Below are 23,208 nucleotides of genomic sequence, written 5' to 3' on the forward strand. Positions count from 1 at the left end.
GACATATTAATTAGAGCAAAGTATTTTTACCATAGTAATTGTACTATAAATGGAAAATTTAAAACTTAGAGAATGACAGTGATTTTGCACATAGTGACTTAGGACAAAAATTACAAACTACAGCTCTCATAATTTAACACTTCTTTCTACTGAACATTCAAGATAATACTCAAAACAAATGAATAAGTTATATTAACGCAAAATCTGAAAGACAGAAAACAGATCATCTAAATAAAGTCAAAAGACCTTTGCAGATTAGGTACTAAAACAGAAACCTGAAGAGTATTTCACCTGATTAGGAATATAACCTTAACTAAGTCATTTAACTAACTTCTCTATACAACAGGTTTTGCAATGTTTAAAATAACACTTCCACTTATTAAAATACTTTAACCAAGTGGGGCTGGAGTGACAGCACAGTGGGTAGGGCGTTTGCCTTGCATGTGGCCAACCCAGGTTTGATTCCCAGCATCCCGTATAGTCCCGAGCACTGCCAGGAGTAATTCCTGAGTACGGAGCTAGGAGTAACCCCTGTGCATCACCATGTGTGACCCAAAAAAAAAAAAAAAACTTCAAGTAATTCTGATAAAAGTGCTTTTAAAAAGGATAAAATATTCAATGTGATGCTATAAAATGATCAACATCACAATCAAGTAACAATTTTGGAGTTCTCATAAAATTTAATCTTGTATCAATAATAGAAACTTAATAAGCAAAAGAAAAAATATTCCCATATAAAACATTACCAACAACTGGCTATAATTTTCCCCAAAGACATAAAATATTACCAACAGGAATAATTTACTTTTGTTAATAATAGTAACAGTAATAGCAACAGCAATAAGATAAACTAGCTTGGGTGTTACAATCACAAAATATTTTATATACAATCTCTCAGAAGATAGAAAGATGCCAGTGAGAAAAATAAATTTTTCTCAATGGTATTTTGGATAATTCTGTCTCTAGAAAGAAATTCTTCTAGCCACTAACTTTGTCTTTCTAACACTTCTCTTATGCTCTCCAACAAGAGTTTCTATGACTTATAAGGGGGCAATAAAGCTTGGCCGCTCTACTGCTTTTACATACCACATAAGCAGCAAGTCAAAGTTTATCTACTCCCACAAAGAGCTTTCCCATCACACACACAAAAAGTAATTCACACGGGGGCCAGGTACATGGCTCAGAGGGCTGGAGCTTATGCTTTACAAGCCGAAGTCTTGAGTTTGAGACCTAGAACAAAGCTAGGAGTAGCCCCAAGCGACACCGAGTATTGGGGTGGGGTGGGGGGAAGCTGTAGGAATGAATAGGAAGTCAAAGCATAGCCATCTTTCTCCTTCCGCATTTCATTTCCTTTAGTTTCTGTTATTTCCTTTTCCCACTGACCTCTTCCTCCTTGAAAGACTAAGTAACAACACAGCCATGTTTTTTGTTTTTGTTTTTAGCCACACCTAACAGTACTCAGGGCTTACTCATTGCTCTGAGCTCAGAGATCATTCCTAGCAGGACTGGAGGGCTGACCTTATGCAATGTCGGAGATCGAATCTGGGTCAGCTGCATGCTAGGCAAATGTACTCACTGTACTATCACTCTGGACCCTATAGTCACTGTCACGGTCTTTTCGTTGTTCATTGATTTGCTCGAGCAGGCCCAGTAACATCTCCATTGTGACACTTGTTACTGTGTTTGGCATATTGAATACGTCATGGGTAGCTGGCCAAGCTTTGCCGTGAGGGCGAGATACTCTCAGCAGCTTACCAGGCTCTCCGAGAAGGGAGGAGGAATCGAACCTGGGTCGGACCCTATAGTGCCTTCTTTTTAAGAACTGGTGACAACCTCCTCCTCTTTAATACGATTGCCCTGGTATTAATAGGTATGATTGATTATGTTCACACACCATACAAAAATTAATTCAGTCTCTTCAGGTAAAAGAGGATATTTAACAGGACATTTAACATCGACTAATTTGTAAGATTTTAATTCTTATTTAATGCTTATCATTTAAGGAAATATAAAACTAAAAAGTACCAAGCAGGAAGGACAACAATATTCACATTTTGAATATGTTGGGAATTTGTTTGGGTATTTTGTTTTTGTTCTTTTGTTTTGGGGGCACACCTAGCTCTGCACTCAGGGATCATTCCTAGTAGTACCAGGGACAGCACAGGGGCCAGGCTCAGTCAATGCAAGATAAGCACTTTACCTGCTACCTATTTGGTCCATATTTTGATTACTTAATAAGTTTTACATACTTTTAAATAATACCCGGTAGAGAAGTCATTTTTGGTAAAGCCAATGTAAGATGTTTATGACAACTTTTTAAAATGTCACATAATAACATGAAAAAAAGTCACATAAAATTCCTGAACCAAAACCTGAAAATACAAGCAATCATTATGGCAATTTTCTAGACCTGTCTCTATTTTTCAGTGCAAATGAAAAGATTCCAAGTTATGAAGCATAACTGAAAGAAGAGAAAGAAGAGAAGAACCTACAAAAAAATTTTCCCTGTTAATTTGAGACTTTTATATACTTGTGGGATATAAAAAATACATTGTATGAGACTAATATCCAAGGCCAGAGAAAAACAGGGGCCAGGAGAACTGGGCAATGGTTGGAAGCATGCCATAAGAATGCCTGGGGGACAAAGGACAGCTAGGATAGAAAAGGGACCAGTATGACAATAAAAGATTAAAATGATCTTTTTTGATAGAAACTGGGTGCTAAAAGTAGGTAGGTAAAGGGATATATCTTTCAGTGTCTGTATCGCAAAACGTAATACCCAAAAAGAGGGAGGGAGATAGGGAGGGAGGGAGAGAGAGAGAAAGAACGAGGCAAAGAGGCAGGGGGACACTGATGGTGGGAAATGTACACTGGTGAAAGGATGGGTGTTGGAAAATTATATGACTGAAGCCCAATCATGAACAATTTTGCAAATGTGTATCTTACTGTGATTCAATAAAAAAGTAAAAGTAAAGCATGTATCTTTAACTTAGATAAAGGTAAAGGTAAAGGCCCTCCCGTTGATCGTCGATTTGCTCGAGCGGGCCCAGTAACGTCTCCATTGGAGACTTTGTTGTTACTGTGTCTGGCATATCGAATACTCTCGGTAGCTTGCCGGGCTCTCCGAGAGGGGCGGAGGAATCGAACTCGGGTCGGCCATGTTGGCCGCGTGTAAGGCGAACGCCCTACCCGCTGTGCTATCGCTCCAGCCCTTAACTTAGATAAGCAGAATAAACCATGATTGACTGCCAAGGGTCAATGAGAGAAACAAACCACTTCTGCGAACCCATAAAGTATTTTTAAAAGAGCACACACGTATATGCACATATATATGTGCTATACTACAATTTTTTAGGTGAACATTTTATTTTCCTCTCCTCCCTTCATCATGATTATTTCTAAACACAAAGATCACGGGCCACACACACTTCAGTTGTGAAGCTGCGATGCTCACACACTTGCTCACGGTCCTCAGCGAGGTCACACACTTTAGTTGGATAGTCCACACATATTTGGCTGCGGAACACTGGAGACTGCACACTGTTGTGGTGCCAAGGGTTACCAACAGCAGTGCCATGAGGAGCATATTCAGGATAGTGACACGGTCCCTGGAATAGGTCTTGAAGCCCCGTGCTCTCAGTGCGGAGCTCCCGCTGTACTTATTTACTATCAAGGATCTGTAACTCATAAGTTAAAAGACTCGAGTGATAAAGGACAGTGCTTGCAGGTACACAAACTGACACTGAATAATAATGGATGTGTTGAGTACATGCACAGATTGGTAGAAATTCAAGTATTGTGATATATTACACTATTGAATGGGTTTCAAGGAGCCAATAATTGACATGGCATTAAATTGTAAGTGTGAACTTTAAGGATAAATGTATCTGTATGTCACTGTGTATTCGATTAATATTTACTAACACTGTGTCAGTTGTGGAAAAAATCAGTTGCTGCTCTCAAGGATTAAACAGTCTTGTGATGAGAGAGGCAATCACGGGGCAGCATGGCAAGAATAATGTGTAGAAGCGATAGGAGAGAGCTGGAGAGAGAGCTCAAGGACCTGGAGCACATGCTCTTTGTGTGGGAAGCCTGAACTTGGTCCCGGGCATCACCAGGGAGCATCTCCGGAGCACCTTGCCAGGAGCGGCCTCTAGCATTTACAAGTGCTGGCATGAGAACAGAGGAGGTAGGAAGGAGAAGGAATGGGAAAGAGAAGGAGGAAAAAGGGGTGGGAAGGGAAGGAGAAGAGTGGAGGGGTCAAGAGAAGAGGAAGGAGAGGAGAAAGAGGAGGGGGTGAAGAAAACAGGAGAGGAGAGAGGAGGGGATGATGGGGGAGACGAGAGGGAAGGAAAGGAACAGGGTAGATGGAATGCCTAAATAAACTGAAAACGGCAGGAAAGGCTTAAAATGGAGCAGGGTTAGGAGGAAGAAACAATGAAGACATTTAAGGCAGATGGAAAGCTTACGGAAAGATAAGAAAATACAGAAGACGGCACGTAGCCATGAATTGGAAACTTGGGTAACTATTTGTTAATGTTTCATATACATAAATAAGTAAAGTAAGTAAAACTAAATAAATAAATCAGTAAATAAATAAATAAATAAACTGGGACGGAGAGACTGCTCAACAGAGTAAGCGCATGCTTTGATCCCTGACACCACGTGGTCCCCAAAGTACTGCCAAGAGTAACAGTCGAGTACTGAGCCAGGAGTAGCCCCTAAGGTCTGTCACTGTGATCCCAAAAACCAAAACCAATCTAAAAGAAAAAACGACTACTTATAGGGTCAACTTATAAGTAACTGCTTATACAGTCAACTCTATGTTAAAAACTTACAAGGAGCTTTATAGGAACTAATAGGAAATAAACAATAGTTCGTTTATGACAATGGTTATATAGCCAACTTTAGGTTCTTACTTCATCCATGGTATGAAAGGGAACAGACTATGAACAAGAACAATTTCAGGAGACTTAAGTTATGATACTTTCTGCTACAGTTTTTAAGACTCAGATGTGGATAATTTTGGCAACCTTGTAAGTTAGGTGATGACATAGTTGGATACAAACATGTCTTGACTTCAGAGTCCTATAAAGCAGACAGAGGGGTCTGCCATATCCTAGCTATGTAATCCTGAAAAGCTGCCTCAACTTCTTTAGTCTCTCTCTCTCTTCGTGAGAAAACATTAAGATAACAATAGCTGGGCACTGGTGGAGGGATGGGTATTTGATCATTGTACAATTGAAACCCAAGCACAAAAATTTGTAAGTCTACTACTGTACCTCATGATGTCTTACTAATGAAAATTAAAAAAAAAAAAGATAACAATAGCAAGTTACCTCTCTAAAGTAAGAAGGTACTGAAAAGCTTAGAACAGTATTAAATTAAGTCACAGTATTCAGACCTCAGGAAATAGTCAATGAGAGAGTAATGACGGCTAATTATTTGGCTTTACACTGGTCAAGAAAGTTGTATTTCAACCTAATGCATCGATGATAGTTCTTACTTATTTAGGGGTGGGGGGTGGGCACTCTGCAAAGTCTTCTGGCAAATTTAACATTGATGCTATTGAAACTTTTATCATTATTACCTGGGTTTTGAGATTGTGGCCTAGTGTGGTATTAACAACTTCTTTTTGTTATATTTTCGTATGAGCTATCCTAAATAGCACTGTCCTCCTGTTGTTCAATGATTTGCTAGAGTGGGCCCAGTAACATCTCCATTTTGAGACTTGTTGTTACTGTGTTTGGCATATTAAATACGTCACGGGTAGCTTGCCAGGCTTTGCCGTGTGGGCGAGGTACTCTCGGTAGCTTGCCAAGTTCTCCAAGAGGGGCGGAGGAATCAAACCCGGCTCGGCTGGGCTGGCTGCGCGCAAGGCAAATGCCCTACCACTGTGCTATCCTAAATAAAGGTAATAAAATTCTAAACATATTCCGTGAAAAGTAAAATGTTTACTTTCTACATTGTTGTAAGGAGGTTTAAGGTAGAATGGAAAAGTACACATAAGCACTGATTTTTACCCCAGTTTCATGGTTATAAAACTATAAGACCTTGAAGAACCATTCGTTCATCAGAGTCCTTTCTCACATGCTAAATAATAATCTGGAATACAAGAGCCTTTTCCTTGAGAATATGTACTTTGTGCTAGAGGTAAGAATGGGGAGTTACTGTAGAAAGGGCAAAGCTTCAGCCTAGGATGATGAGAGGATTCTGAAGTTCATGGATTCACAAATGGTTATGCAGCAAAGTTAATGTATTTAATGTAACAGAATTGTGCACTTAAACATGGATAGGTTTTTAACCACAAAAAAAATTTTTTTCAGAATTTTTCTATAGGTCTTATAAAGTCATTCATTTACTCATTTGTCTTCTCATTCATTGAAATATTTCCTAAATACTTATGATGAATCGAGCACTGTGCCAGTCATATGAAAACCATCAGGACTTATAAATGAGTGGGCAAAAGAGATAGATACAAATAAAGTGCTATAAACTATCCACTGATATACAGGAGACTAGAGTAGGAGTTATCAAAGCAGGAGTTCATTATATCGGAGAGGATACAAATAATCTCATAAAAAAGAACCCTTAGCTGAGACAAAAAATAAACAAAAAGCTATAGCAGGTAGGGCCTGAGGGACGAAAGAGGGCTTAAAGTTTCTGCCCTGTATTTAGCTGGTTCAAGTCTTGGCACCACATATAATCCCCTGAGCACTGTCAAGAGTGATGCCCAAGCACACATTCAGGAGTAAGTCCTGAGTACCACTAGTTGTGGCCCCCAAACAAAAACCTGCATGTATTCACCGTGAGGTTAGCAGCATGAACTGTTCCTCTCCCCCAGGGAACACTGAAAGCAGCTCTCAAATGATACAAGATGGTTGAAAGCCAAACTCTCTTTTTTATTACCACCAAAGGGAGAGGGGACAAAGCACTACATTAATCTCCACGCAAACCAAATGAACCTGAGGATCATGACAAAACTGAAACTAACTTGGGTTTTCATTATAAATTTTGGCATAAATAAAAGGGGAACAAAAGCATATCATCTAAAAGACTCAAATGTTGTTTACTTTAAAAGTACAAGGACAGCTTAATGGGTCTTATTATAGCACTGAAACAAGATACTGTTTGAGCAGTTTTCTCAGAGAAATGGAATGACTCATCCAGGGCACCATTAAATAAATTATTATATCAGAGCTGCAAACAGTGCCCTGCAAGAGTCCAGTCCCTTCGAGCACAATAGCAATTTACTTTAGAAAGTACTCATGCTTCTTTTCCCTGGGAATAGAAACTATAAACAAGCCTTTGTTTCTCCTGTTTTATTTGCAATTATATTTAAAGCCATTTGATTTATAATAAGCTGATATTCTCTATCTCTTGAAATCATAATCACATTAAAGACAGACCAGTAAAATTTCAAAATTAGGAAATGTCAAGAGAAAAAAATGGTAAATAGGACTTGGAAAGGTTGGGATGGTTATATAAATACATGGAATGACTAGAACTTTTCCCCCTAAAGGAAAATCAGAATTTTGTGTTAGACAATAAAGCCCTATCAAAGGAATAAATGCTAAAGTTTAAGATTTAAAAACTTAAGGATGGCCACAAGCACCATTAATGTGTATTTGTAGCTCTTTAGGGAGAGAAAATCTTTTAGTAGATAAGCCTACAGCTAAAGGTGAGGTGGAGGAGGAGTTAATCCCACAAATACTAGTGAAAGAAGAAAAAGCACAATAGAAGTGTGCTGGAGTGAGGAAGAGAGGGAGGAAGGGAGCTCAGCCTGGAAGATAGTTAGTTCAATGGGTGGCTGAGCCAGATTTCAGCTGTCGCTGTCCAGGGCTGGAAACTGCCTATCATGGCCCCTGGACAAGTAATAACCAAACTTGCAATGCCTTCTAGATATTTATATACATGATTCTGAATCTTTGGATTCTATCTTATTCTTCTGAAGAAAAAAAAAGAATAGGTAGTTAGATAGGACCTGCTGCTATATTTTAACATCGCGATCACGATCACCCTGTTGTTCGTCTATTTCCTTGAGCAGGCACCAGTAATGTCTCCTTCTTGCTAGCCCTGAGATTTTAAAAGAGCCATTTCAGTGCTCTTTCAGGATTAGGCGAATGAGACCCATGATTGTTACTGGTATTTGGCATATTGAATATGACACGGGAAGTTTGCCAGACTCTGCCGTGCGGGCAGGATACTTTTGGTAGCTTGCCAGGTTCTCTAAAGGAAAATAAGACAATAAGATGTCACGTGGCCGCAAATGCGGCTGCGCACTTCTAGGAGCTGAGTTTTATAGTCTCTGTGTCTTGGTCGTTGATGGGACCAACCTGGTGCTGGCGGCAGCTGGTGGGTGTGACGCCTACCTACTGGAAGATGGGGGATCTAGGTGGAGAAGGCCCAGTCCCAATCCGAGTAGGCTTAGAGACCTCAGCCCCGGGACCCGCATGCCTGGGTTCCTCTGCCAGTTCTTTCATGCATGAGGCCTGTCCGGATGTGTGGAAAGTGGTCCCAGCATGGCCATGACTGGCTCCGGAGGTCCTCAGCTGCTGGGGCTCTGCTCGGGGCACAGGGGGGAGAGAAACTCAACCCTCCCCCCTCCATGGGGCGCCGGTGAGGACAGCCAGGCGCCGGGGCAGGAGACTAACATTCTCCTTGAAAACATTTTTATTGTAATTCAATGAAATTTCTACTTGATATGCCATACCATTAAAGATTTTAATAATATTTTATTACTTTTAAGTGTTTGTATTTATTAATCATTTGCTTTTTCTTTGTTATTAACACTGCTTACTTCTGTATTTTCTTTTTCGCTTCGTAGGTGTTCCCCAAGAGGGTCACTGTCACTATCACTGCTGTCCTGTTGTTCATCTCTTTGTTCGAGTGGGTACCAGTAACATCTCCATCTGTCTATTGTCACTTGCTAGTATAGCCCAATGGCACCTGCCCGCTCCAGGAATACGAAGTGAGACTTGTTGTTACTGTTTTTGGCATATCAAATACGCCACGAGTAGTTTGCCAGGATCTGCGTCAGGCAGGATACTCTTCGTAGCTTGCTGGGCTCCCTGAGAGGGACAGAGGAATCGAACTCGGGTAGGCCGCATGCAAGGCAAACACCCTATCCGCTGTGCTATTGCTCCAGTCCCCAAGAGGGTATCAATTTTATTCATTTGAAAGAAATAAACTGCTGCTTATGACTAAAAATGTATTTATTTAGTGAAGCAAGGTAGTTTTTACTAAATGAAAAGTTGCTTGGAAAGATGTAAGACGAGACAAAAAAAGAAACAAAAGTGGCCAAAAGACAGATGAAAAAATGCTCTACATCACTAAATGTCAGGGAGATGCAAATCAAAACAATGAATCAAACATATCACACCAAAGAGACTGGCAGACATTCAAAAGAACAAAAGCAACCAGTATTGGCATGGTTATGGGGAGAAAGGGACGCTCTTTCACTATTGGTGGGGATGTAAAGATTTCCAGCCTTTTTGGAAAACAATATGGACATTCCTTCAAGAAGAAATTGAGCTTCCATATGACCCCGCAATACCATTTCTGGGAATATATCCCAAGGGTGCAAAAAAGCACAATAGAAATGACATCTGCACCTGTATGTTAATTGCAGCACTGTTCACAATAGCCAGATCTGGAAACAACCCGAGTGCTCAAGAACAGACAGCTGGTTAAAGAAACTATGGTATACCTACACAATGGAATTCTGTGCAGCTATAAGGAATGATGAAGTTATGAAATCTACTTACAAGTGGATGGTCATGGAAAGTATTATGCTAAGTGAAATGAGTCAGAAAGAGAGGATCACGCAGAGAATGACTGCACTCATTTGTGGAATATAAAATAACATAATATGAGACTGATGTCCAAGGACAGTAGACACAAGGGCCAGGAATATTGCTCTACAGTTGGAAGCCTGCCTCATATGCTGGGGGAGACAGCAGCTGGAATAGAGAGGGGATTACTAAGTCAATAATGGTTGGAGGAATCATTCAGGATGGGAGATGTGTGCTAACAGTAGATAAAGGAACAAACGTGATAGCCTCCCAGTATCTAAACTGCAAACCGTAATGCCCAAAAGTAGAGAGAAAATATAGGGGAAATTGTCTGCCACAGAGGCAGGAGCAGGGGAGGGTTGGAAAGAGGGGGAGGTAATACTGGGAACATTGGTGGTGGAGAACATGCACTGTTGGAGAGATGGGTGTTCAGTCATTATGTGACTGAAACTCAAACATGAAAGTTTTGTAACTGTATCTCACAGTGATTCAATTAAAAAATATGTAAGAGAAGAAAAAGACGTAAGAGGAGAAAAAAAAGGGGAAATGTGTTCAAGAGAGAACACAGCCTTCTCCAGAGAGGAAAAAAGCAATCAAAGAAAAACAGAGAGAAACAAACAAGATATGTGTTCAAGGAGGATACAGGCTTGACGAGAAAGCCAAGACTGCAAACTTAAAATGACACATTAACCTGGGGAGTGTGAGACCAGTCAAATTTACATTAGAGAAAGCATAATGGGAACATCCAAGGAATGACAGGACTCACTCTGGTAATCAGAAAATTGCTTACAAGAATGTTCACTTAGTAAATATTCAATGAGCTGTTTACTTAATGATGTATCACCTTTTCTGTAAGAATGTCATACTTCTGGGGCTGGAGCAATAGCACAGCGGGTAGGTGTTTACTTTGCACGCAGCAGACCCAGGTTCAATTCCCAGCATCCCATATAGTCCCCCAAGTACCACCAGGAGTAATTCCTGAGTGCAGAGTCAGGAGTAACCCGTGTGCATCAATGGGTATGACCAAAAAAAAAAAAAAAAAAGAATGCCATACTTCAATAAAACAAATTTATATGCCAAAAACATAAATGGTAACGCTATTTACAATTATGTTACCTTAACTACAATAAAAATTTTCTTAGTCAACTTGGGGACAAAGGAGGAATGAAAAGTGATAATGTCACATATGTTCTTCATTTAATTTAAGGTGGGAAGATTTCCAGAAAAGAAAGTGTCATGATAAGAGAAGGCACTTCTATTCTCATTTTGGAGTTTTCTTACTCCAAATATTTACTCTTAGTGACTTCTTATGAATTTTAGTACATAAAATTTTTATCAATATATTTTAGTGCATATACCCTCTATTTGTTTACAGAGGGGAAAAAAAAGAAGAGAAAGGAGGTTACTTACCACATGGGGCAGTAACAGTAACAGTGACAGGGAAGGAGGATTTGGGGAATCCAAGAACACACTAGAACTTGGCACCAAAGCAGCCAGTGATGATGGGCAAGTCATTTATCTGCTTTCAGCCCCAATCTTTGGGCATTTCTAAAATGTTAGATATGGGTGATGATTTTAAGTAACACTGTCACTGTCCTCCCGTTGTTCATCGATTTGCTCAAGCAGGCCCAGTAACGTCTCCATCGGGAGACTTGTTGTTACTGTGTTTGGCATATCGAATACGTCATGGGTAGCTTGCCAGGCTTTGCCGTGCGGGCGAGATACTCTCGGTAGCTTGCCGGGCTCTCCAAGAGGGGTGGAGGAATTGAACTCGGGTTGGCCATGTTGGCCGTTTGCAGGACAAACGCCCTACCTGCTGTGCTACTGCTCCAGCCCTTAAGTAACACAAGTATTTCAAACAAATTTCTCCAGAAGATTAGTACACACAAAGATTCTGGCTGACTCGTAGAATTCTGCTCAAATAGCAACCTCTTCTCACTGGGTAGAGGTGGAAATCTGAAGTACTTCTGCAGAACCCTGAGACTACTATATGCTACTCTAAACGACAGGCACGGTCTTGCCCTTCAATTCCAAAAAACATTTTCAAGGACTGACATTGGGCTTTTCATTTGTTCAGTGAAGAGGATTTTTGGAGTTATTATTACCATTTCATGAAAGGAAAGACATCCCACCATCAAACTAAAGAACACAGTACTCAAAAATGATTGACAGATGTAGCTATTTCTTGCAAGCACTGACAACCAGAAAAAAGGACAGGATAGTCTGGCAGATCAGGAAACCAATCCAGATCACATTCTCTTCTGCTGTGTTAAAAATAGATACTGCTCTCCTTATTTAGGTTTTCTGATCCTGAAAGAGCTATCCAAGACCAACGTAGGTATCCAAGGAACTATGCCTTAAGACTACTATTTGTGAAGATCACAAAAATGCCCCAGCAAGACTAAAAAGCAAAGAAGCAATAAAAATCAGAAAGAGAAAGTCAAGTTAAAAATTACACTATAAAAGTCCAACCTTAAAACACATGACCTCCTTTCAGTTATTTTTACATGATTTTCCCCACACCTAAAAGGAAAACTATAAAGCATCATTTATAATACAGTCAAAGCAATGCCTATCTTTGCAGTGTTTAAATGCTTTCGAGTACTTTGTTCTTTTTTATCAACTTCATACTTAGGTTCAATGAATTTGGGAACTTAATTTTTCAAGCTTCCTTTCTTTACATTTCCAAAAGCCTCCCAGTCACCTGTGGTAGGTATAAACACTTGAGACCAAAGTAGCCCGAGGAAATTTAGCTAGATAATGAGGTGGTGCTGTTTTTCCAAGTTTATGTAACCTCCCTGAACCCAAAATCCAGTATGGTCTATTGATCATTGCTGCAAATGTTTCTTTTTTAGATCTCAGTTTAAATCTTCAAAGCTATAAGAACATAGAATATCCTGTTAGCTAAGGTAAAAGGAAGTCCACTGTGTAGTTCAACTAGCTCTTTTACTAAAATAAAAAAAAAGTTCGGTACTTAGAAAAACATCTTAAGATGTTTCTCACCTACTCTTGACACCTCACATAACATGTTCTAGACAGATCTTAGCCCTATCTTTTAATGAAAAGCTGTAGCAAAGTCCCAAGCGGCCCACTCCAAGTTTATTTTATCCTGTTTATTCTTTAAAACAATTTTTCTTAGAAATACTTCACGTGAAAGAGGAGATAACCACCAACCATCATTAATAAAGTTGAGATTTCACTTTATCATTGTCCCTTCTCTTCTGTGGAAAGTAAAGATAATTCCATTAACTTCATCCCAATACTTTTCTCTTCAGTTTTTTAAAAATTCACTCTGGTGTCCTCCATATTCCCCCTCAGATAGTAACTTAAAGCTTTCTAAATGAACCACAAAAGAAGGCTATGAGTCTCCCTTTCTTTCTCTTTTATGGTTTCTACACACTGATTTTCTTAATCTCCAAATACCTTTTCTTTCAGAACTGCTTGGACTAAAGTTGATCAAAGGGCCCTGGCTCAAAATGCATTATTAAAAGCCAACAAAGTTACATCACTGTAGTGACCACTAGCAAATGGCAATATACCTAAATATTTATTCATATTTGGCTGATACCCACAATCATGGGCTGGAACGATAGCACAGTGGGTAGGGCATTTACCTTGCACATGGCCGACCTGGCCAACCCAGGTTCAATTCCTCCGCCCCTCTCAGAGAGCCCGGCAAACTACTGAGAGCATCTCACCTGCACGGCAAAGCCTGGCAAGCTACCCGTGATGTATTCGATATGCCAAACACAGTAACTAGTGTCACAACAGACACGTTACTGGGCCTGCTTGAGCAAAAATTGATGAACAATGGGAAGACAGTGACAGTGACCCACATTCATAAGGGTCTCATGGGGATCGCTATACAATAACTACCTTAAAATACTACTGAAGAGGTGTGTAAAATCTTATCACGCCGAAGGTTGTGTATTCACAGGCTCACTGGATGGCTCTTTCTCACTGCCAGCGTTCAGTGCTCTTGAGCCCTGTGTGTGGCCTGCATCAGGACGGCTGTTCTTTCTCCCAAGCTTGGACCCTTCCCACTCTGATTCTCCCTTCCCGGAGCTTACAGTCTTAGTTTATATAGCAATCACGTAAGGCGGTGACATAAAGGTGGGTTGAATATTGACAAATCAACAAAGAGAGGTAAAACCACTCCTCTAGGATATTAACTTAAGGATAAAATCTCCTCTAAAGAGATTATTCCAGATTACTAAGAGATCCACTCAAGGGTGGGATCCCAACAAGGGTGTGTTCTTCCCTCAGTTAGTAATCTACTTAAATAGTTGTAATAAATCTACTTCTAATATTTCTAGCAATGTCATTCTATGAGCACAGTAAGAGATATAAACTTAGTTTGCTTCTTCCTGAGAACATTTCACTATACATTCCGCAGTCCTCAGGCCAGGTTAATCTTCCTAGCTCCAGCAGGGTCCTAGTCTCGTCGTTACTTACTTTTAGATCTTGACAGCATTTGTCCATGATCATGCCCTCAACTTATAGTTGAGTATTGTGACGCTTTGGCCTGGCCCATTTCAATGCCAGGGTAGCTCACAGATTGCCCTGAGTCCATTCAATCCCTCGTCGGGACCCTGCTTTTGGGGTGCTAGGAACTAAGGGCAACTGAGTCAAGAAAGCAGATGCCCAAGAGTAAATATTATTCAGAGTCAATCAACTCCCACAGAGCATAATACTGTCTTCCTGTGTCCATACAGAAAGGACACTGCTTACAATACAAGTTCAGTGTCCTTAGATGGGTGTGACCCGATATACCTAAGTTACCTGAGGAAGGACAAAACAGTGTTATCCTACAGAGGTGAGGGAGTAACATTTTTTCCTAAAACAAAGTTACATCCATTATTTAAAGCACACAAACACGACATTACAGAAACTTGACCACTGATAGCATAATACCTTTGGGCCACCATTCTTTAACTGAATTCTTCCCAAATAATACCTTCTGGGTCTTTCTCCAAACACACACATTTTAAAAGTCAGAAAGTTTTCACCCCTGTCACTCTCATGTGAAAAGCAGCAGAATGCAAAAAGGTTGGTCCAAGTTAATTTCTTGGGCTTCATCATTCAGCCTGAATCTGTCAGTGCTGCCAGACCTCAGAACCTTGAGGGATATTTGCGGCCTGGCTACACATCTTCCACTCGTCCCCCTGTTACCATCATGCTTAAAGGGAGCTGTCATCCTTGATCATGCACACAGACTGTGACATGGGGGCAGAACAAGTCTTCCGATCGACACTACCACCACAACCTCTGTCTGTGGGTCTGTGGGAGTCGCTTCAAGATGAGCTGCCAAATCATGTGCTCTCCAACTTGCTGCTAGTCCCTTTTGGTGGCTCACAGAATGAGACTGAAACAAGAAGAGTTCTCCCCTCTTGTTGTCAAAACAAAACAAAACCAAATTCTCACGAGTGACAAGTATGTAAAGGGATGTGGGGAGAGAAGGAACAGCCCCACCTGAAGAGTTCATTTTAGGAGAGAAGGTGGCAGCACACGCAGCAGGCACAAGAGCTGACAGAGCAGCAGCGGCTCTCAGCGCTCTGCACAGCGGGGCCCACGGGGTCATAAAATTCCTGCGTGAATGACTGTAAGTGCCGTTTAAATATTCTCTCTCACAAAAAGTGGCTTTAAGTGGAACCAAAGTGGCGTCCACGGCGGGGCCAACTGGAGTGGGACTTGTGCAGATGGTGGGTTCCAAAGCTGATGGAGCTACTAGAGAGATGGGCAGCAGGCAGCAGGAGTTTGGCGTGAAGGAACAGGGCTCTTCAAGCGCAACCTGGCACTTGGGAATTGAGGGGCGCCCAGGTTCTCACCATGGGAAGCAGGCTCAGGCACTTGCCGCCGGCCCACCCAAAGCGCCCAAGCCGCAAATGGTAGCAGCCCTGGTGTCAGACCTGGTCCCTGCCAGGGCTATGGCTACCATCACCACTGGGGCCCAGAGGGTGCAGCACCATCAGCGGATCAGCGTGGACACAGGGGGCAAGGGCATCAGCAGCCTGATGGAGCCCTTGGTCTTCCAGCCACCTCAAAATCCCACTATGCCTCTGGCCAGACTCCAACAACCTGGGACCAACTTTTCTGAGAAACTAAACAGCAGAAGTTAGGTATGTGGGAGCCACAGCCACAAACGACGTCCAGCTCAGCCGTACAACCTCACTTATTGGCCCTGCCGTAGAGACCCATAAATAAATCTGGAAGCGATCAAAAGCCGCTGTTAATCTCAGACCCATGCAAGGCTGAATAGACTGGGGTAGATCGAAGGGGGTTCGGTTTGCCTGGTGCCCGCCCAAGCAGAGTCCCCAGCAGGACTCCATCTCAGGGGGGTTAGAGGATACTGGTTGTGGGAAATGTACTCTTGGTGGAGGGATAGTTATTGAACATTGTATGAATGAAACCCAATCACGAACAGCTTTGTAATGGTCTATCTAATGGTGAATTAATAAAAAAATTAAAAAAAACAAACAAAAAAATTTTTTGGCCTGAGGCCTCTCCTCCTACAGATTAGCAACCAGTTTAGTACCAGCACCAACTACCAGATTTTCACATCTGGCCCCTTGGAATATCCTGGGGTCCCAAAGAGGGCGCTGTAGGGATACTGTTGGGCCCCTGTTGGCCCTACTTGAGAAATGCTGACTTAGAGAACTGCCTCAAAGAAACAATTAATCTGGAAAGCCTACACAGCTTGCCCCCTTTATTTCCTAGCCGGCAAGCATCAAAACCAAATACATATATCAATTTACAGGAACTAACAGAAGACGCATATGAAGTAGAAGCAGGCTCAAACATAAAAACAACTGCTTGTAGCTTATACCACCATGAAAGATAAAGCACACGCTAAGTCAACTAGTGCCAAAAAAGAACCATATTTAATAACACACAAACATGCATCAACAATCAGATGCAAAAAAAAAAGTAACAGGGCTTTGTCTGGGTTCCAGATTGTATCTTTCATTTTACAAATTTATATGCAAAAATGAGTGCTTCTTAATAAATTTTACTTTACTTTTTTTTTATTTTTTATTTTTATTTATTTTAGCACAGCGGGTAGGGCGTTCGCCTTACAAGCGGCCAACATGGCCGACCCGAGTTCGATTCCTCCGCCCCTCTCGGAGAGCCCGGCAAGCTACCGAGAGTATTCGATATGCCAGACACAGTAACAACAAAGTCTCCAATGGAGACGTTACTGGGCCCGCTCGAGCAAATCGACGATCAACGGGAGGGCCTTTACCTTCACCTTTTATTTTTTAAGCAAATTTTATTTGATCACTATGAGATGAAGTTACAAACTTTCATGATTATGTTTTAGTGATACAGTGACTAAGCACCCATACCTCCAACAGTGCATATTTTCTACCACCGTTGTTCCCTGTGTCCCTGTGGAAGATATTAATTTTTTTTTGGTGTGCAATGTTCATAAATATCCAAATGTTTCATTGAATTTGTTTCATTGAATTTAAATCTGTCTCACTACGGTGCCTAAAATATCTAAGGCATAACAGTTCACATCTACCTTTCAAAAAAATTTGCTGAATACACCACCCAATTAGCAGTCAGGGTACATATACTGTAGCCCTTAAGTGGTATTTAATACTGAATATAAGCATCCTTTCATCTTTGATTCTACAGCAACTACTTCCCATTTCAGAATTATAGTCTGAGTTATCTGTAACTTACTTTCTTGCTCTGTAAGCATGATGGCCATTACAAAAAAAAAAAAATCAATGACAAAGAACAACAGGAACTTACTCATGGCAGTCAGATCTAACTCAAGAAACAATTCATTGTGCTGTGCCACCTATCACAGCACAATGAGGTAAAACGTGAGAAATGATATATAATACTAGGTCCTCATTCCAGGCATTCATTTCTATTAAGTGACCTCAGAACGCAGAAGTTGAACCTTTCTCAGTTATCAAATACGACAGATAAAATGGTGTTTACAACTACACATATGAGGTAAACTATACATATATACTTGTGCTCAATTTTTTGTTTACAGAGCACAATGAAGGTAGAAGGATAAGAATGTTTTCCCCTAGATTCTTAGTTTTTTTTTTTAAATTTTTATTAGTGACAAACCAAGACGTACAGTTGTAGACTTACAAATTTTTGTGCTTGGGTTTCAATTATACAATGATTAAGTACCTAATAGCTGACTTGAAGTAATCAGTGCTTTTAGAGATACCTATTATCGAGTTAGGTTCACATAGGTTGCCCACCAAATATAAAGGTGATATAGTTTAAAATTCAATCAAATCTGATTCAGATTCAACCCTATCCTATATTTTTATGGAAAAATAATGGGAAAAGGTGTCGAGTAGAGTAGAGCAAAGACCAATATAAGGTATCTTATATGTTTTTTAATTCTATGTCAAAGAGGAAACAGAGGAACACCAGAAAGCAAATGACAGACAGATATTTGAGATAAAAGTATGAACATCATGACACAAAAATAAATGCAAACTGTAGAAGGAAATTAAGAACATTTAAATGTACTTTATAAATGTTCATTTGTCTCATGAAAATGTAAGTTTTTACCTTTATTTGTCTCTGGTGAGCTTCTCTTCTGGCTTCCCTCTCTTTCAATCTTTTTTCCTAAAGGAAGAGTGCAAAAATTATTAAGATATAAACTTAATATTATTAAGTAAATCAAACCATTCATAACAGGCTGTTTTTTTGTTTGTTTTTTTTAGAAAATTGAAACATACCATACATCTATCAACAAATCCAGTATGGAACTAGCTTAAGTACTGATAGCAAAGGAGTCCCAAACATACGGATCTGGAAACAAATTCCAGTTCTACTTATTAGCTGTGCAATTTAGAGCTACTTATATTCTCTAACTCTCTTGGATATTACAAGAACACACATTTCATAAAGTTGGAAAAAAGTGATGAAAATAACCTATAATATAAGACATAAATACCTAGCATAATGATTCATATACGAGTAGTAAACAATCTATGTAAGCTAAAAAAAGTAAGAATAAAAAAATCACAGTAATATATATATTTCCTTTTTCTTCTGTCTAAAAGCAGAATTTAGAAAGTATATAAAATCCTCATCCCTGAGTTTTTACAACCCAAAAATGTTTCCTAAAAAAAAGATATTATAAAGCTTGCTATCTTATTAACTTCTTTATAATTTTACTGTTTTTCCTTGATCATAATTGATAGAAAAATGCACCTGTAAATTATTTAAATAAAAAATATGTACAATATTTAAAACAAAAGAACCCAGCTAAAGTCAAAAAGAATTTTGCTTTAAATCTAAAAATCTTTTCCTCTGTAAAAACATATTTTTAAAAAATAGGTATTATTCAATCCAAAGTTTACAGCTCACCACATTTTCTTAATTTAAAGAACTACAGGGTTAGCGCAAAAAGTGAACAAATAATCATCATGAAGAAAACAAAACTGTATGGTGGAGGGATGGATGTTGGGATACTGTTTAGTGCTTTTTCAGTATATTTATAACTGAAATCTAATTATGAACAGCTTCGTAAGGGTCTATGTCACAGTGATCCAATAAAAAACTTTAAAAAAACTATGACTCACCATTGATTTAAACAACCACTAACATGAGAATTAACAAGCACCCCTCCCTAAAATTAACAAGTTTTTAAATCTAAGCTCTTATCATAACTATTAGTCTTTCTAATCCATCTCAAGATTCAAAAATCAAATCCAATGCATACTCTAAAGACATTATTTTAGGCTGTTCTGTGGCTTGCAGCATTTAAGGCTAGGAAATTATTAACATATCTCATCTAGCTTCATAGACATCTTTCTTATAAAGTGAGGTATAAGTTTCACAAGTTTGAAATGAAAGAAGGCTAAATGCTAAGTAATGCAATGAGGAGGAAATCTAATACGGCTCATACAGTCAATGTCTACAGCTTCAAATTATACAGTAAGGAGGTTAAATTCTAAGTGAAACAAAACTTCATATTCCAGTGGCAAATGTGAACGTGCCATGCCCCTAAGTTATACATGATGTTACATTATTCATTTCTGTAATTACAATTCTCTCCCTACCTAGTTTTGAAATGACTGGGTATTATACTCTGACTTCAAACAAAATATACAAGTGAAAGGGCAAGTAAAACTTAAATAATGAGCAATCACTTACACAAAGAAATGCAAAGATGACTTAGATATTTAAAGACCGAGGTCAGAGGAAAAGGAAAGCATACACAAAAACTCAGAGGAAGGTTTCAACTTGTTCCTCGCTGAAGTGCTTAAATGACAGACTGCTCTCAAATCTCGGTCTTTGTACACCAAGTCTAGTGCTTTTTTCCCCTAGTAAGTTCTAATGACAAGAAAAATGTCAGGATGTTGAGGCTTTATGGATGGTACATTAGTAACAAGTATTGTCAATAAAGACTAGGACGATTTTAATCAGCAGTGAATTTCTATCAATTTATTCATAAATACTTACAAAACTATATCCCTGAATTGGCTCTCTACTGATTGGTTCTGTTACTGAAACAAAATAATCTCAGCATTTCCTTAACTTGTGGAAAATAGGAAATGTTAGTGCATGTCAGTTTCTAAACATTTGCACTCAAATTTTTCCTAAAATTTAGTACCAGTCACTGATTTCTATGAACATCTGTGGACCTACAAAATAAACCGAAGCAAGAAAATAATCAGAGGAAAATTTTAAATATCTGACCATAATTATGCCTTAGTGGATACATATATTCGTAATTTTTGTCTCTACTCTTTGAAACACTGTAAAATAAGAAAAAAAAAGTTGTCACGTTTCAGCAGGTAAAAGTAGCACAGAAATATTCTGCATTATTCTACAAAGACCATGATGACCTTCTAGTATGCTGCATAAACTACTTTAAAACTAAAGGTATATAAAACATCAAGTAACTCCCTGAATTATAAAACTGAGATTATCAAGCAGGGGCCAAGGGAAAGGGAGGAACAAAGAGGCAGACTAGAAGTAACATATGAATATTGGTGGAGGGTAATGAGCACTTTGGTGACTATACCTCAAAACCGTAAGTGTTGGGACCTACTACTGCTGGGACCAGACAGACAGTGTAGCAGCTAGAGCAGTTGCCTTCCACATGACCAACCGAGTTTCAATCCACAATACTGCATAAGGGGCCCCAAGTACCGGCAGGAATGACCTCGGAACACAGAACAAGGAGCAAGTTCTGAACACAACTGAATGTGGCCCCCAATACAAAAAATACAATTGTAAACATAGTAGCTTATATTACTACAGTTCCTTAAATTACAGTAAAAGGGAAATAAATAAAACTATAGCCAAAGTAATTAAATTTAACAGAGATGAGCAGTGTTAAAGGGAAGAGCTAATTTTTTTTAAATCAATAGAATAAATTATACTTTTATAAGCTCTTACCTATATTATTATTTTCTTATAATAGCTCTGATTATTAGCAGTATGCTTTTCATTTTACAGATTTTTTTAAACATCTGTAACAAAAATTGATGCATTATTTTTCGTGTTTTTCTTTTTTGGGGGGGAAATCAGCAGTATTTGGGGCTTACCCCTAGCTCTGGACTCAGGGATCAATCCTGGTGGGGCTTGAGGACCAGTAAGGAGTGCCAGAGATCAAACCAGGTCAGCCATGTTCAAGACTGTACAATCTCGCTAACCCTTATTCTAGTCTTTTAGATGAAAAAAATAACTGAATAAACAACTGGTCTGGTGTCAGTCAGACAGTAAGTGATAACCCTAAGGCTAAAACCAAGTATGTGACGTCAACTCCTTCCCTCTCTCTCCAGCACATTTCTATCCCTTTCTCCTGTACTTAAAACCGTATTTAACTATGCACATTCCTACACAGCATTCTTAATGTATGGATATGTTTTATAGGGATATACCATTTCTTCTTATTTCTAACAATGGCCTGCTACTCTATGTGCCTTTCCATCCCATTGTTTCCTGTGCATATTAATTAATTTTCAACAGTCTCCTATATAGAAGAAAAAGAGGATAATTAACATCCAACAGTTACGCAAATGTCTGTTGCAATTATTCAGTATCTGGCCGGCTCCCAACATGTCAGAGTACTGTAAATGACATTTCAAAGTTCCCCAGAATCACCTGATATTCATATGAGAAAATCCCTGTATAGAGATGTAAACAAGCTCTTTTCTGGGGCTCTTCATCTAATCATATATACATAAATCAGAACAACAACAAAAATGTTTTCCACTACTACTTAATTCAAAAAAGTGGGCTCAGATCTGTCCCTAACACCAAGTACAAAAGAAAGATCAAAATGGATTAAAGACCTCAACATCAGACTGGAATTCATAAGGTACATTGAAGACCAAGTTGGCAAAACCCTCCATGACATTGAAGCTAATGATATCTTCAAAGATGTCACGCCACTGGCCAAGCAAGTGGAAACAGAGATAGACAAATGGGACTATCTTAAACTAAGAAGCTTCTGCACCTCCAAAGAAACAGTGACCAAAATACAAAGACCGCTTACAGAATGGGAAAGTATATTTGCCGACAAGGGGTTGATATCAAGGATATACAAAGTACTGGTTGAACTCCACAAGAAGAAAACATCCAACCCCATCAAAAAATGGGGCGACGAAATGAACAGAAACTTTCTCAAAGAAGAAATCCGAATGGCTAAAAGGCACATGAGAAAATGCTCTACATCATTAATCATCAGGGAGATGCAGATCAAAACCACAATGAGATATCATTTCATACAACAGAGACAGGACCACATCCAAAAGAACAAAAGCAACCGGTGCTGGCGCGGATGTGGCGAGAAAGGGACCCTCCTTCACTGCTGGTGGGAATGCCAACTGCTTCAGCCGTTTTGGAAAACAGTATGGACGATTCTCAAAGAATTAGAAATTGAGCTTCCATTTGATCGAGCAATACCACTCCTGGAAATATAACCCAGAGAGGCGAAAAAGTATAGTTGAAGTGACATCTGCACTTGTTTGTTCATTACAGCACTCTTTACAATAGCCATAATCTGGAAAAAACCTGAGTGCCCGAGAACAGATGACTGGTTAAAGAAACTTTGGTACATTTACACAATGAAGTACTACGTAGCTGTTAGAAACGATGAAGTCATGAAATTTACATACAAGTGGTACTACATGGAAAGTATCATGTTAAGTGAAATGAGTCAGAAAGATAGGGATAGACATAGAAAGATTGCATTCATCTGGGGAACATAAAGTAACAAAATAGGAAACTAACTAAACACCCAGTAACAGCCAAGATAAATACCAGGAATTTTGCTCCATGGCTTGGAGGCCAGCCACACATGCTAGGGGAAACGGGAGCTCAGATAGAGAAGGGAGCACCAAAAAAAGAGTGTTGGGAGGATCCTCCCAGGATGGGAGAAGCATGCTGAAAGTAGACTATAGACCAAACA

At 39.5% G+C, this 23,208-nt stretch overlaps 1 protein-coding gene across 1 annotated transcript in view; it reads right to left on the reverse strand.

The window, feature by feature from the left end:
• DDX10 (DEAD-box helicase 10) overlaps window positions 1-23,208 on the reverse strand; it is a 253,550-nt gene that overhangs the window by 78,174 nt on the left and 152,168 nt on the right. The window contains exon 16 of the mRNA XM_056107531.1: window positions 18,348-18,404. Coding sequence (XP_055963506.1) covers window positions 18,348-18,404 — 57 coding nt within the window. The remainder of the gene's footprint in view (window positions 1-18,347; window positions 18,405-23,208) is intronic.

This window comes from Sorex fumeus, unplaced genomic scaffold (assembly GCF_029834395.1).
Source record: "Sorex fumeus unplaced genomic scaffold, SorFum_2.1 ptg000169l, whole genome shotgun sequence".
NCBI classification, from domain to species: Eukaryota; Metazoa; Chordata; class Mammalia; order Eulipotyphla; family Soricidae; genus Sorex; species Sorex fumeus.